Source organism: Scedosporium apiospermum (genome assembly GCF_000732125.1).
Source record: "Scedosporium apiospermum strain IHEM 14462 chromosome Unknown SEQ_SAPIO_0132, whole genome shotgun sequence".
Classification (NCBI taxonomy): Eukaryota; Fungi; Ascomycota; class Sordariomycetes; order Microascales; family Microascaceae; genus Scedosporium; species Scedosporium apiospermum.
The window spans coordinates 949,938-964,084 of NW_015971833.1; the positions used below are offsets into that span (position 1 = coordinate 949,938).

The following is a 14,147-nucleotide window of genomic DNA, read 5'->3' on the forward strand; positions in this document are numbered from 1 at the left end:
CAAGATAATGCTTCCACGCATACAGCCCAAATAGTCCAAGATTAGTTGGTTCCGTGGGCTGAAGAGAATGGGGTGGAACTGATCGATTGGCCACCATATTCACCTGATCTTAACCCTATCGAAAACTTATGGAAGGTGCTTAAAGAACGCGTTTGCAAGCTTCGGCCGGACTTAGCAGATATGCCAAAGAACTATGAAAGTCTCCAGGCACTAAGAACAACTGCGGTGGAGGCGTGGGAAGACATCGAAGTTGAGATGTTGCAGAAGCTAGCAGGTGGGATGAAAAAACGGCTGGAAGCTGTAATTGAAGCAAAAGGGTGGTATACGAAGTACTAATTTAGTGGATCTTTTTAAAATTACATTCTGACACTTCCTATGTACCTCTATAATATTTTATAATATTTTTATATATAAAAATAGTTAAGATATAGTTATTTAAAGTTGGAGAGTGACTTTAAAGTTGTTGAAGGGAAACGTAAAGCGGGGTCGAGTGATCGAAACTTTTTTAGTCTCACTGTATCAATCAATCTGATGTTGACTTCGAGAGAGACCCTGGAGAACAGATATCGCCACTTGCCCCGTGCTCTGTGCTCCCAGCTCCCACTTGGGACAAGCCGGCCAAAAGTCTATTTGCACTCCGAGGCCCGAGATGAAGCTGGCAAGTTGTTTTCAAGCATTTGATCAAGGGCCAAGAGGTGTGCTCATTCTGCTGCCTTCTACAGGCAACATAGGCGGAGACAGTTCATGTATTCGTGTACTCTCTGCACATCTGCAACCCTCCGTAAATGTCCACGCACGCATACACATTGGTCGATGTCGGTACGGGATGGATGACAGGACCCTCGAACTTCTTGGAGAACAATGAATCCACGATTCATTTTAGAGCACCGAGACAATCACCCGAGGGCACTTCTTCCCGCTTCGACCCGTTCTTTGTCGTGGCGATCGCTTATCTCATCAACGAGCCATGACCTGGAAGGTACAATCGAGCAAGTTCAAATCCCCAGTGTATCGCCACCCATCAAATCCACCCGGTCAAATGCATCGATCCGCAAACGCCTCTCCCTGCATCTGTAGGTAGCCATATTAGCCATGAAAGCCCATATCCGAGACATGGGTGGAGGACATGGCAAATGCATTCTCGGACACTACAGTAATCCGGATCCGATGGCAAAAATGAAGAAAAAAGTTCCCCCCAATTTCCTCCAAAAGAAAACCGCCGCTGGCTCGTTATCGAGAGCCCCCCAAAATTGTGGTCCCTTCCTTTCTAAACTACTTGTGAACGAAACGGGTGTCGCGGAAAAAGCAACTGATCCTAGGGGAAATGAATCAGAAATGATCTTCGGGGTGGAGAAGCGAGCCGTTCGGTGTGTTACACAGAAAGGGCGAGTCCGCCTCCCTTGAGATGATCTGATGGTCACTCTCTTCGCCTCCTCAGTACTGAGTAGTTATCTCATAGTCTTCCGCTCCGGGGTTGTGCAGAATCCCTCGGTCGGCGGCTCCCTCCAAGGTTCAGGACCGGACATCCGATTTCTGCTTAGACTCCTGAACTTACTTTGTAGATCCCGGAGGTCTCAGACAGCTGAGATGGTGATGGGCAATTTTTAAGTAACAGGCAAGACATGCCAAGCCACCTGACAGCTACTGAAGGGTTAATGGACGACTTGTACGAAGGTACAATTGCTCCCTATGGAACGGCAGCTGTGGGATTGATGGACGATGATGAAGAAGTGTATTATATTCAAGGCGTTTGGATGTCCTGAAAATCAACAGATTGCGTATATACATACATCATCGGATCTCTTTTCACATTCGGACCTCCTCTTCTATCTTGCTTTGATCCGAACGCAACATCATAAATCATCAGCACCATTACTGCTGCTGGATTGGCTTCCACCTTCCTCATCAATCATTCTAGGAGGAGGTATCCATTCCTCTACATCCTCACATCCTTTGGGGACCCGACACTTGTCCCTGGCATTGCACGTCTTCCAAAGCACCTCCTTCACCTCCGTAAATACTTGATCCACGGCATCCATAGCCCAAATGACATCTAGGTGCTCGTACTCCGGTATCACCTTACTATGAACAACCCTCACAAAGGGCTCCCGGCCCCTCTCAAACCTCTCTAGCAACTTCCTTCCATCCACGAGGTCGTCGCTCCCAGGCACCCACAACGCAAACGGCGGTACTTGCTCGTTATACCACGCCGTAACTCCCCGAGGCCTGCGCCTACACACCTCCACGGCCCGTTTAAGCGTGGGACTCTCGGGACCTCCCGATCGGAGAGCCGCCATCTCCTTGTTCCCTTGCGCGAACCCGCCCATCTCCATATCGACCTTTTCCTCCGCCCGTACGATATCCTTTGTTGACAGGATACACTTGTGTTTGGCGAATCCGTTCCGTCCCAGCCACCAGCTCATCGACTCCGCGCTAACGTACACGGGCGCAAACTGGAACATGCGATCACGGAGGTCCCTCTCCCAACGGTCGTCTGCCCAGTTGAACAGGAACCAAAACACCTTGTAGCCGAGCCACCCGTATATGCGAGGGTGCATGGTTCGGTGTATCGTCATCATGAACGGTATGAATGCGTGGATCCCAAACATGATCTGGAACATCGAGGGCGAGATGATACGCATGAACTTGAAGTGCATCTTTCCGATGAGCGGTCCCGCGTACGCGGCGGGCGCTAGCGCGCAAAATACCGTAAATTTCTCACCGAGTTCGGGGCGCTGCTCCTTCGCAAGGGCGACGAGCGTCTCAGTTGTTCCCTGGGAGTGGCAGACGAGGCCGAGCTTCTCGAATCCAGTTTCTTCGAGTACCTTGGTCGTGAGAGCGTAAAGATCCAGGACGCCCATCTGGCGAATATTCCAGCACCATAATCTCGGATCGGAGTAAGAGAGGATCTTGTGCTTTGGTGCGAAGCCGCATCGGTTGTTCCCCAGCCAGACGTCGTAACCGGCTTTGCAGAAGAAGAAGGCGAGGGATTCGTCGTCGTTTACGCAGTATGCGCCTGCGCTTTGGAGTAGTCCGTGAATCAGGAGGACTGGGAATTTCGGTTTCCTCTCGCTATTGTGCATTGATCTTTTCTTCCCACACTCTCCTAATCTAGGCGGGACACTTCTATCGGCGGGTCCGGAAAAATCTTTCGGGTTGTACACATGCCACAGACTGATGATGAAGCCATCCTCAGTCTCAACATCAAACTCCTCCACGTCCAACCCAACTCTCCGCGCATAGTATCTGATGTCGCAGACAATGGGATCCGCGCCTCCTTCGGTGGGAGTAAACTCCTCGTCCTTCTGATCGCCTGTCATCCCTTTGTGCACCTTCGTATTTTTCCACGCATCTTCCTGCTGTCTTCTCCTCTCCCGCCTACTTATTTCTTCCTCATGGAACCGTCTCCTGGTGTGTCGTCGACCGATCCCTCGAAACTTGTCTAATGGCCGTGGAACAGCCATCGGTATAGTAGTGAAAAGTGCCCCCAACACAATGACGGACAGGAAAGCGAGGCTTAGAAAGAATGAGACGAGTCGGTAGCCCAGGTACAAGAGGTTACGGGGAAGTGAAGATGGCGCTGGCCATCTTGGGAGAGGGGGAAACAAGGTATTCGTCGAGGTAGATAGTGTGGCTCTGTGATGGCTCGTCTCTGCGGTTTGTCTTGCTGCAGAGGTACTGGTCCTCTGTCGCTCGAGTTCTTTGCTGATCCTTTCGGGAGATCTCGACCGCCGTTCCGTAGCCTTCTTCTCGACGTATGAAGGAAATCTATTGCCAGGTTGGATGAGTACCTCCTCCGTCCTAATCAAGGTTGATTTGTGGTCACGGTCATCCTTGCGATCAAAGGATACACCTAGAGTTCGCTGGTGAAGAGCCGCATTGCTATGGCGTCGGGAGGGAGAAAGAGGTTGCAGTTGAGTCGATGACCCTGTCTGCCCATAACCAAGAGACATGTTTCCACCTCGAAGAATAACAAAAGTAAAAGGCGGCTTTAGGGAAAGTTGAATCGAGCAGGCAACCGAGAATCACATCCTTGGCTAGTTATTCACAGGATCTTATATTCAGGCAGTCTCCTCTTGAACCGAACATGGCCTACGTAAAAGATTGAAACCGTAAGGCCTTCGGTGAGCAAGAAAACGCGTCAACCACCCTAAGCCACTAGTTTCAAGCACTCTCCGTCATCGTTCTGACGGTGACAAGTGACAGATGGATATACGCATTGCCGCGGCGGCATAGCCTCGATGCAAACTTTGTTTGAGTGCCTCGGAATAGGGGAAGAAACAAACTAGCGTCATGACGTGAGGTCGAAGAGGGGGGGGCCTCTTCACCTATCACATATCCCGTCGTCGTAAAACAAGAAGAGTCACCTCAGGGGTTAATGGGTCTGCAGAATGGGGCGAGGTTTGACGTGAGCTTATCATAGGACTAAGAGATTTTGACACAAAGCTAATTGCAGGGGACGAGCGGGCTTGGCTGCTAAGAAGGTTCTGCCCATCGCGCTCCGGTTGGGTTCGGCCGTGAAGTGATCCCAGATGTCGCAGGCACAGCGCATGTCACGTTCTGTTTAATCTTGGGAGCCTGCGTCGAGCTGTGGGAGAAACCGATGTAATTGAGAGCTTGATCGACGATGTCATTTGCGACGCGACGAAGTCGGAGCAGTGATCAGTTCAATTGTCAATCAAGCATATGCTTCAGCCTGGGTTCTTCATGTTCTTCACGTTTCTTCACGTTCTTCATGCCCGAGGCCGAAAACGTGATAATTCTGTGGGCTCTAGACGTTATTGTCTTGAGAGAGATCAAATGTAAATAAACCCATCCCCAACATCGGCGGAGACGCGGCCCTTCACTGCCCAACAGTTCCTGTGTCTGTCTCTCGATTTCGTCGGAATATCCCGTCACTGATCAAGATGAAAGGAATCAACTATTGTCCCCTTTGCAGGGCTGCGAAGTAGAGCCCAGTTTCCCGTCTTGGCTGCGTTGGCATTGATCAATTATGAAGAGGATGGGAAGCGGTTTCCCTGATATCAACGCCGCCTGGTTTTGGACGAGACAATCGTAGCGGGCTCTTGTACTTGTTGCCTATGGATATTGGCGAGAATCAGGCCCGAAAGTAAAATTGGGGTGACTGGAAGTGAGCTCAAGAGAAGGAGAATAAGACAGGTCTTCCAAGTCGTATTTTGCAGTTCTAGGCTTCCGTTCGTGGAAGGTGGAGGCTCGATGAGACTCGGAATGCAGGTAGCCACAAACGGGAATTGGGGTGGATGAATCTTGATTTGAAGAAGCATAAGAGGTCAGACAATATTATCTTTTGTATCGGTACTGATCTTGATGCCGTGGCATTGGATCGAGATACATCAAATGAACGAACATATTCGACTCCCCCCCTTTGCCTCGTCGGAAGAGATTGGTTCGACACATCAATCATCTCGTTAACTAGAAAAGGACCTCATACACAACATAAAGTACTTTGATACCAGACCTACCTTAAACTGCAAAAAATCAGCGAATTATTATGTATTGCAGATTGGGGAGGGAATCTGAATAAAAAAGTAAAAATAAATAGTAGGAAGGAGAGAAAAAGGACCAAAAAATGAGCTCCGATGCGGGGAATCGAACCCCGGCCCCTGCGGTGCCTTTCGATGAAAGCGCAGTATACTAACCACTATACTACATCGGATTATTGCCTTGCAGTTGTTGAGTTTCAAGCAGCTTAGCTTGTCGTTATGAAGCCCCCGTTTCCCCTTGTGCTGTGGATTCGATAAGGAGCCCAAGCCACTCTCCCTGCTCCATTGATGTTAGCGAGGGAGTTTTCTCCATGCGCCACAAGCCAAGCCACAATTCACAAGCTTTCTGGAAACATGCAAAATTACGTGGCTTGCTTTTCTCATTTGTACCCTTGTACACTTGGACCAAGGATTGAAATTGACTGTCTCATTGATCAAGCTATGCAGGCAGCCCCGGTTTCCCCTCCAGTGCCTCCACATTAACTTCAATGGGTCACGCAGGCCCTTGCCGCCACTGTGCCGAGGCTCGACCTTCTGAACTTGAATTCTCGGCGCGGCATCGCGGAGCTTGGTGTTTGACCGACGAACTCACCACACTCGACCTTCCACCTCGGGACAAATCGAGACGGAGAGTCACATTAATCGACAATGCCAATTGCTTCGTCTTTACTCTATTTGCTTTTCCCTTCCCTCTCTGTTCCATTAACCTTGTAATTCGATAATCGTCGTTTCGACCCTCTCGATCCCGCCTCGCCAGCGATCATTACAAAAAGTCTTGCGAATCCCAGTTCCCGGAATACTAGCTGAGTATTTCGTTTGCCCTTCGTCGCTTGTGCCAGATCCGGACCGTGAGCGATGGCGGCGCCTTCTGCCATAACAAAAAGGCGTGTGAGGAGGAGGAGGAAGGAGGACAAGCCCCCCGTGGCAACTCGGCTTGTCCTACCCGACCATATGAAAGGGGATGTTGGTGCTATATCTGATGATTTGTTCAGGGAGCTGTTTCCTCACTGTCATGCTGGTTAGTAGAGTTCTCAAGTTCTTGGGATCTTGCCATTCGCACCTTGCTCGGCTTTCCGTCCTCTCTTCCCCCGTTCGTCTCGTCTTTCTAACGTGCCGACTTGGCCATGTAGAATCTCCTGATGGCGAAGATGATACCGAGCCCACCGTCTTCCATATCGCCATTACTCCCTGGACGCCGAATTCCTCTGCGGCCGATACGCCTTGGTCAATTGTTCCGGTAGTACGGTCTTCTGAAATATCTGCCTCGACTATTCGGTTCTCGCCCTCGTCGTCTGCACTCCAGACTTTCGCCAAGACTCTCCAAAAGGTCGCTCCTTCGAAGCTGTCGAGCCATATCAGGAGTGGCATAGACATATTAGCTCTGGACGTGGTCGCCCTCGAGCTGGATACGGTATACGTCAAGCTCGAGAGCGAACTGACGAGGCGCTTGGAGAATGGCGAAGGCACCTTCTATAGGGACCGATCAGCCATCAAGGGCAAATCCGCTGCGTCACCTAACCAACCCCCGCTTGAAACCGCGCTACGCGTTGCTCTCGGGGGGCTTACGGTTATACATAGTGGGGATCTCTTCTCCCTACCGCTTCCCCCTCACCCAGTAACACACGTGCCTCCAAACCCTGGCGAGATTCTTCTCTGCGAGCCCGTCTCGCAGGGGATACTCTCGCCAAATACGAGGATTATCCTAAGTCGTGGGAGGATACATGCTCCGAAACACTCTCGCCCGACCATCTCTTCGAGCCGTGCTTTGGTCGATGTGCGGGAGGATGACGAAGATACCAACGAATTCTACTCCGCTTCCGAGGAACGTTACAAGACGGACGCCGACGGCCAAACTGATGGTTTCGTATCCGTTACCGAGAACGAGTCCGACGACACCGGTCTTAGCAACGACGACGAGGATGACCTCTCGGATGATTCTATGGATGACATGATTTCGCTACACGCTCCTACGCTACCGCCGACCCTCGCCAGCGGTGTGTCGACCATCCAGCCGGGAACTCCGACCACCATTGGTCGTGGTAGGAGGGTAAACGGCATCAGCACGCCTGGCTCTGTGTTCTCCAACTTCACCAATTTCACCGCTACAACTGCTCGCCAAGACAGGCATCGGGGCCGCCTCTTTAAGGCGAATGGCTTGATAGCACCTATTCCGGACGATTTGCTCCACCCGAAGCCAGCACCCGAGGACGATGAAGAGGCGCGAGTCTATGTCGATGTCACTTCTCTATCCAAAATTGGCTGTTTCTCCGGCGACTGGGTACGCATCGAAGCCTCCGAGGAACCCCCGGTTAACGGCTTCGGCGCATTTGGTCTCGGCAGTTTCAACCACAATGAAACGGAAGTATCAAACTGGCGCCCTGTGAGGGTCTACAGTCTTCCCGAAAGCCATTCGCGAAGGCCCATGACGAGGATTCCGAGTTCTCAGCGACACGACGGCAGGAGGCCTTCTTTTTTCGACTCCCAGGTCCCAAAACCGACGAGTCCGGCCGCGTACATCTCTCCCATCCTGCAGGCAAACCTAGACGGAGCTTCGTACGTTCGCATCTCCGCCATTAAGCGTGGCTCATACCAAGGCAAGGGAACTTTGCCCAAGTTTACGAATGCTTCCCGTCCACCGGATGCGCGTGACATTCGCATCCATCGCGTCAAATCGCCAATTACCACCGAGGGCGCATACCAGACCGCCGTCCTGGGCGGTATCAAGCGCTATTTCGCACGCAAGATTAGGCTCCTGCGCACCGGCGATCTCCTTGCTATACCCGTCGACGCTCGTCTCGGGAAGGCGATGCGGGAGAGTTCTGACGGGGCCGAGGTTGATGATGTGATGGCCCTTAGCGCCTCTGCTGCTGGAAAGGGAACCTCAACTGTTACCGCTGTCGCTTGGTTCAAGGTTGACCATATCCAGGTCAGCAAGTCAGAGGAGGGCGAGCATGGTACTTTCGAGGAACTCTGGGGCTCCGTAGCGAGCGTGGATAGTTTGTCGGTTATGCTCAACGTGTCTGGCTTCGAGATAAGCCGCATTCCCGGCACGAAGGACAACCACTGGCAGTACTATCTCGGTCTGAAGAAGGGGGCTAAGCCGCTCCCTGATGCGCCGTCTACCTCATCTTTGTCGGAGCCTGAGGTCAGATACATCTCGCCGATACGGCGGCAACTGAGGGAGCTCATTGCCACAGCCTCAAGCCAGAGGGCCATTCATCTAAAGATGCCGCCCGTCGCCATTCTCCTCGTGTCAACCCATCGTGATATTGGAAAGGCGACAGTAGCCGAGGCCGCGTGTGCCGATATTGGTATTCATTCCTTTACTATCGACTGTTACGACATCCTTAGCGAGTCTGGTGGCAGTGGAGGCGACGTTAAGACCGAAGCATACCTGACAACCAGGGCGGACCGCGCGATCGGCTGCGGACCGGACTGCTGCGCACTGGTAATACGGCATATTGAGACGCTCACAGCTGAGCGGATCGCCACTTCACTCAAGGATATATTGCAGAGCGTGCGCGTCCTCATTGCGACGACGAACGAGGTGGACAAGATCCCCGATACCATCCGAGGCATGTTCACCCACGAGTTGGAGGTGCGAGCGCCCGACGAGACCGAGAGAGAGGGTATCCTCAAATCCGTGATCAATGACCGGGGCGTCAGCGTGGACCCCGCCGTCGATCTTGGCAATATCGCGCTCAAGACTGCCGCACTCGTAGCGGGAGACCTCGTCGACGTCGTAGACCGCGCTGTCATCGCGCAACAATCCCGCCTCGAGCAAATCACAAACGGCAGACCACCAACCTCGAGCTCCCTCAAACTCCCGGTCTCGGTGCGTGACGTCCAGGTTGCCGGCGGTCCCTTCTCCCGCTGTCTCATCAAGGAGGACTTTGACGCAGCCGTCGACGCCGTCCGGAAGAACTTCTCCGACGCCATCGGTGCCCCCAAGATCCCCAGCGTGACGTGGGACGACGTCGGTGGCCTCAACAATGTCAAGGACGCCATCACGGAGACGATCCAGCTCCCCCTCGAACGCCCCGAGCTCTTCGCCAAGGGTATGAAGAAGCGGTCCGGCATCCTCTTCTACGGCCCGCCCGGTACCGGCAAGACGCTCCTGGCCAAGGCCATCGCCACCGAATACAGTCTCAACTTCCTCAGCGTCAAGGGCCCCGAGCTCCTCAACATGTACATTGGTGAATCCGAGGCCAATGTCCGCCGCGTGTTCCAGCGGGCTCGCGACGCGCGCCCTTGCGTCGTCTTCTTTGATGAGTTGGACTCCGTGGCACCCAAGCGAGGAAATCAGGGCGATAGCGGTGGTGTCATGGACAGAATCGTTTCCCAGATCCTCGCTGAGCTCGATGGTATGTCGGGCGGCGAGGATGATGTCGGCGGCGTGTTTGTTATCGGGGCGACGAATCGGCCGGATCTTTTGGACCCGGCGCTTTTGAGGCCGGGGAGGTTTGACAAGCTGCTTTATTTGGGGGTTTCGGATACGCGTGATAAGCAGACTAAGATTCTCGAGGCGTTGACTAGAAAGTATGTTCTTCTTGCTCCCCTCTTCTTCTTTCCTTTTTTTGCTAACATAAGATACCCAGGTTCGCTCTCCACCCGTCCGTCATCCTCTCCAACATCGCTGCACAACTCCCTTTCACCTACACCGGTGCCGACTTTTACGCACTCTGCACCGACGCCATGCTCAAAGCCGTCACGCGACAAGCGGCCCACGTGGACACGCGCATCAAGCGGCTCAACGCCTCCTCCGCGTCGGAAGGAAGGACGATTTCCACAGCCTACTTTTTCGACCACATCGCCACGGAGGAGGACTTGGCAGTGCAGGTTACGGAGGTGGATTTCCTTGAAGCTCAGAAAGAACTTGTGCCTAGCGTTAGTGCCGGGGAGTTGGAGCATTATGAGAGGGTGAGGAGGACGTTTGAGGGGGATAGGGCGGCTGGGGATGGTGGGAAGGGGGATAAAGGAAAAGGAAAGGTGGTGGACAAGGGGAAGGGCCTAGCTTCTCCGGTTGCGGCCGGTAAGGGCAAGGGGAAGGCCCTAGCGCTTCCGGGGTTTAGTGATGGGGATGACGATGAAGACGAGGAAGACGGGGGATTCGGGAGAGTGAATGGGAGGTCGAAGGGGAAGGGAAAGGCGGTTGCTGGGTTCCAGGACGGAACGGCCAGTGATGATGATGGGTTGTATTGATGGGTTGTTCTGGGCTTGTAATTGACCTTATTTTTTCTTGGTTTTTGTAACATTATGGTTGTGCGGTGAGTGGGTAGTTAGATTCAGGGTCTCGAAAGGGGAGGCATTCATCCAACACTAGGAAAGCTTACATACATTCTAGAGTTGTTTCTTTGGATTTCATAGATTCTGTTGGCGATGTGTGATTACTACTACGTGAGAGAGCCTGAGACGTAATAAGAAAGGCCCGAGAGAAAAGAGAGATCATTCGAGGAAGGGCATGCTTCGGTGGCGAGGAGGCGGCGTTAAACCCACGTGGTTCTTTCGCTCATCATTTTACAAGGCGCCCGTCGTCTATTTATGAACTGCCACTGAGATACTCAACAAGGGCATCCGAGTTTGACGGTCGACCAAGGAAGTCATCTAGCATCTTGACCTCGTCGCCGTAAGACCCTCCATGCTCGAGAATGCCCCGACGATATTTCTCCCAGGCCTCCTGGTCGTGAGGGTCTTTAGCAAACACAGACCGAAAAACGTCCAACGCCCAAGCATGTGCACTGCCATTGTCAGTATCAAGGGGCACAGGGCGACGAGCCGCAATGAATAGGAAGGAAGAAATGTAAGTGCCTTACGTCAAATACCCATAATACCCTGCATCATATCCGGCTAAGAGATGGCCAAAGGTAACGTGGTCATGGCCCTCTAATCTAGCCTCGCTCATATCAAGTCCTTCGATCTGCTCCCTCAGATCATACCAGAGCTTTTGAGCATCGAGGCCCTGGATCTCCTCGTGAGTCTTGGGACTGTGGACGGTTATCTCGAATATTGAAACAGCCCTGTCCGGCAATGTTATTAGCTGCTTGATCTGGCCCGCCTAGCGGAGGAATACCGTCAACGTACAGTTGGTGGAGATACCACATGGTCAGGTTGAGTTTGCGTCCTTTGATTAGACTATCCAGCAACTCGTCGGGAACCTGCGTGGGTGGTTCGGCGTCACTTAAATGCTTCTCATGCCATTGCTCTCTATATTGAGGGCTTAACTTGGAGAAATGGCAGCCCAGCTTTTTAAGCACATCCTTCATCCAGCACCAATTCTCAAGCATAACGCTTGGCATTTCTCCAAAGTCGGGTGGCAGGTTCGTTCCATGATATTGTGCGTGCGTTGTCCTTGACAACAGGTTGTGAATACCATGCCCGAGCTCTTCCCAATCTAATCAGACATTGTTCGTAGCTATCAATGTTCGATGCTAGATACTGGGGAAACGTACCGTGAAATAGAGTGACAACTTCCTCGTGTTTAAGTAGTATAGCTCTGCCCGCTGGAGGAGCTGGGAAAGCACACATTAAGATAGTGGAGGGGTATCTCCTGGTGCCATTCGGCTCTAGATATCCCTACAGAATTATTAGCCCCCATCTTCAAGACATAAAACTGAGAGCTAGGTGTGAGACTGGGGTCTATACATTCTCAATAGTAACATTCTGGAAGCCTTGGTACTTGTTCTCACGCCAGATGAGATCGAAGTAGAGGTAGCCGACAAAGCTAGTCTCCCCATTCCTCCCCTCCCAGACAGACCAAACCCGTACGCTTTCATGCCAGACTAGCGTGCTTTCGAGGTCGCCCTGCGGCACAGGAGAGAACTGGAGGTTAAGGAACTCCGCAAAAACGTCTAGCATTGCTGGAGCCGTATACTCGAGTGGAAAGAACTCGGAAATCTTGGCACGGTCGATGTTGAGCTCCTCCTCGGCTAAGCGCTGGTAGTACTTCTGATCCCATGGAGGGGATAAGCCATCGCACTCGAGGTCTATTCCTTGGTCTTGAAGGTGCTTCTTTCGCCGATCCCTCAGAAGGCGCAGCTCTTCGCTACCATGAGGAACGAGGTCGTTCCGGAGTTTACCTAAGAACTCACTAACCCATTCGATAGACTTTGCCGCTCGCCGTTCGACTCGAAAGGCACCGTGGCTAGCATAACCTAGCATCCGAGCTTGGATATCACGTCGCATTATGATGTCTTGGAAGAGCGGGACGTTGCCTGGGACCTTCTTGTCGTTGGCAAGGTACATCTGCTTCCGAGTCTCACCTTTATTCGCGTAGGTTATGACAGTCTTGGTGCCACCATTTGTAAAATGGACGAATTTCTTGTCCGGATCTGCTTCGCTGCTCTTCCACGAATCTAGGTATGTGGCTGGAATACCATCTAGATCCTCGAGGCTGAACCATATACCACCGTTCTCAGTCCTCAGGTTCTGAGCGAACTGTGTTCGCATCGCATCAATTTCGTTTCGACCTTTAAGGTACTTCTCGATCTGCTCCTGGGAGAGGATCCCATGCCCACAGCGAGTGTAGTTTAACAGTTCATCTCTCAGCCAGAGTTTATCTTCGGGGTGGAGAGGTTCGTCCTTGTCCGCGACGGCCTTGACTAGTTTGAACCATGAGGTTTCGGACATCCACTCTGCGTTCGCCTTCCTCATCAACTCTCGCACCTTGTCAACTTCGTTATGTACTTCTCTATCTGGAGATGCGTATCCGAGGACCCATATCATGCCAAACTTGGCCTGAATTGTATTCCGAAGTTCCGCGCGCGGCTGAATAGTGTTAGAAAAGGTTGCAGTATCTGGCGTAACGGTTTCCAAGATCTGTTTTCTGGTCCGCCGGATTTGGGATATAGCCTCTTCTGCTATGGGAACGATCTCATCCAACCTTGGAACCAAGGGGAGAGGTTGTGGTGGGGTGGGCGCCATTGAGAGATCCTGACTGAAGTCTGGAAGCCTCGGTTCAGAAGTTGTTAAGAACAGTGAGAGACCTCCGTCCATGACTCGAAGACGACCAAAGTGTACTGGAAGATAACTTGTTAAATACCTCACACACAAAACCCTTAAAAAGGATCCTACCACCTCCTGATTTGCGACGCTGCATCAATGATGGCCAGCTGCCCAGTTTCCTTTGCAGCGTAGATTGCGGTAATGTAGGAGGTTATGCAAGCGGTGGGATTTAGCCGAATCCGCCTCGTGAGACATGACGTCGCGGGTAGCCGAACACACCACATGGTATAGGGCCTAGAAGGCCTGGCGATTGTATAGGGGATGGTTCTGGTGCTATCCGCTCCTTATCGTTATGACAGGGATCCATTCTGCAGATGCAGGACGTCACTCTTCAGAGAACGTGGTAGGACAAAGCTTGGAAGTGGTTTCCCGACGCGGAAGCTTCGCTTTTGTTTTAGTCAAGTGGCCAGCCATGGCTCAGATATGATGTCCATCTCTCACCCATCCCTGTCGAGTGCCAGGCGTCCTCCATCATTCCACTCATTCAGGTGTCTCTTTCCGTTTCCAGGTGCATTCGAGACTCTAGATTGCCGTACATAAATGGGTTTCGTCATCCATTTCCCGTATCTTGTCATCTTGTCCATGTATGGTGCGATGCTATGCTATGCCTCTGATGGGGTGCTCATCTTTCCCATCTAGATT

General features: G+C 52.2%; 2 protein-coding genes and 1 pseudogene across 2 annotated transcripts; 1 reads left to right on the forward strand and 2 right to left on the reverse strand.

Annotated features, from left to right (window-relative positions):
* Positions 1 to 1,853: 1,853 nt before the first annotated feature.
* SAPIO_CDS8994 lies at positions 1,854 to 3,464 on the reverse strand (annotated as a pseudogene; the record flags this gene model as incomplete).
* A 3,052-nt stretch (positions 3,465 to 6,516) lies between these two features.
* Positions 6,517 to 10,706, forward strand: SAPIO_CDS8995 (Peroxisomal biogenesis factor 6; the record flags this gene model as incomplete). Its single annotated transcript, XM_016790506.1, has 2 exons — positions 6,517 to 10,043; positions 10,103 to 10,706. 2 exons carry the CDS (start codon positions 6,517 to 6,519, stop codon positions 10,704 to 10,706), a joined length of 4,131 nt encoding a protein of 1,376 aa, XP_016639809.1.
* Positions 10,707 to 11,043: 337 nt separating this feature from the next.
* SAPIO_CDS8996 (Peptidase family M3) lies at positions 11,044 to 13,424 on the reverse strand (the record flags this gene model as incomplete). The annotated part of the gene is made up of 5 exons (XM_016790507.1): positions 11,044 to 11,242; positions 11,318 to 11,521; positions 11,586 to 11,895; positions 11,954 to 12,013; positions 12,191 to 13,424. 5 exons carry the CDS (start codon positions 13,422 to 13,424, stop codon positions 11,044 to 11,046), a joined length of 2,007 nt encoding a protein of 668 aa, XP_016639810.1.
* Positions 13,425 to 14,147: the final 723 nt, after the last annotated feature.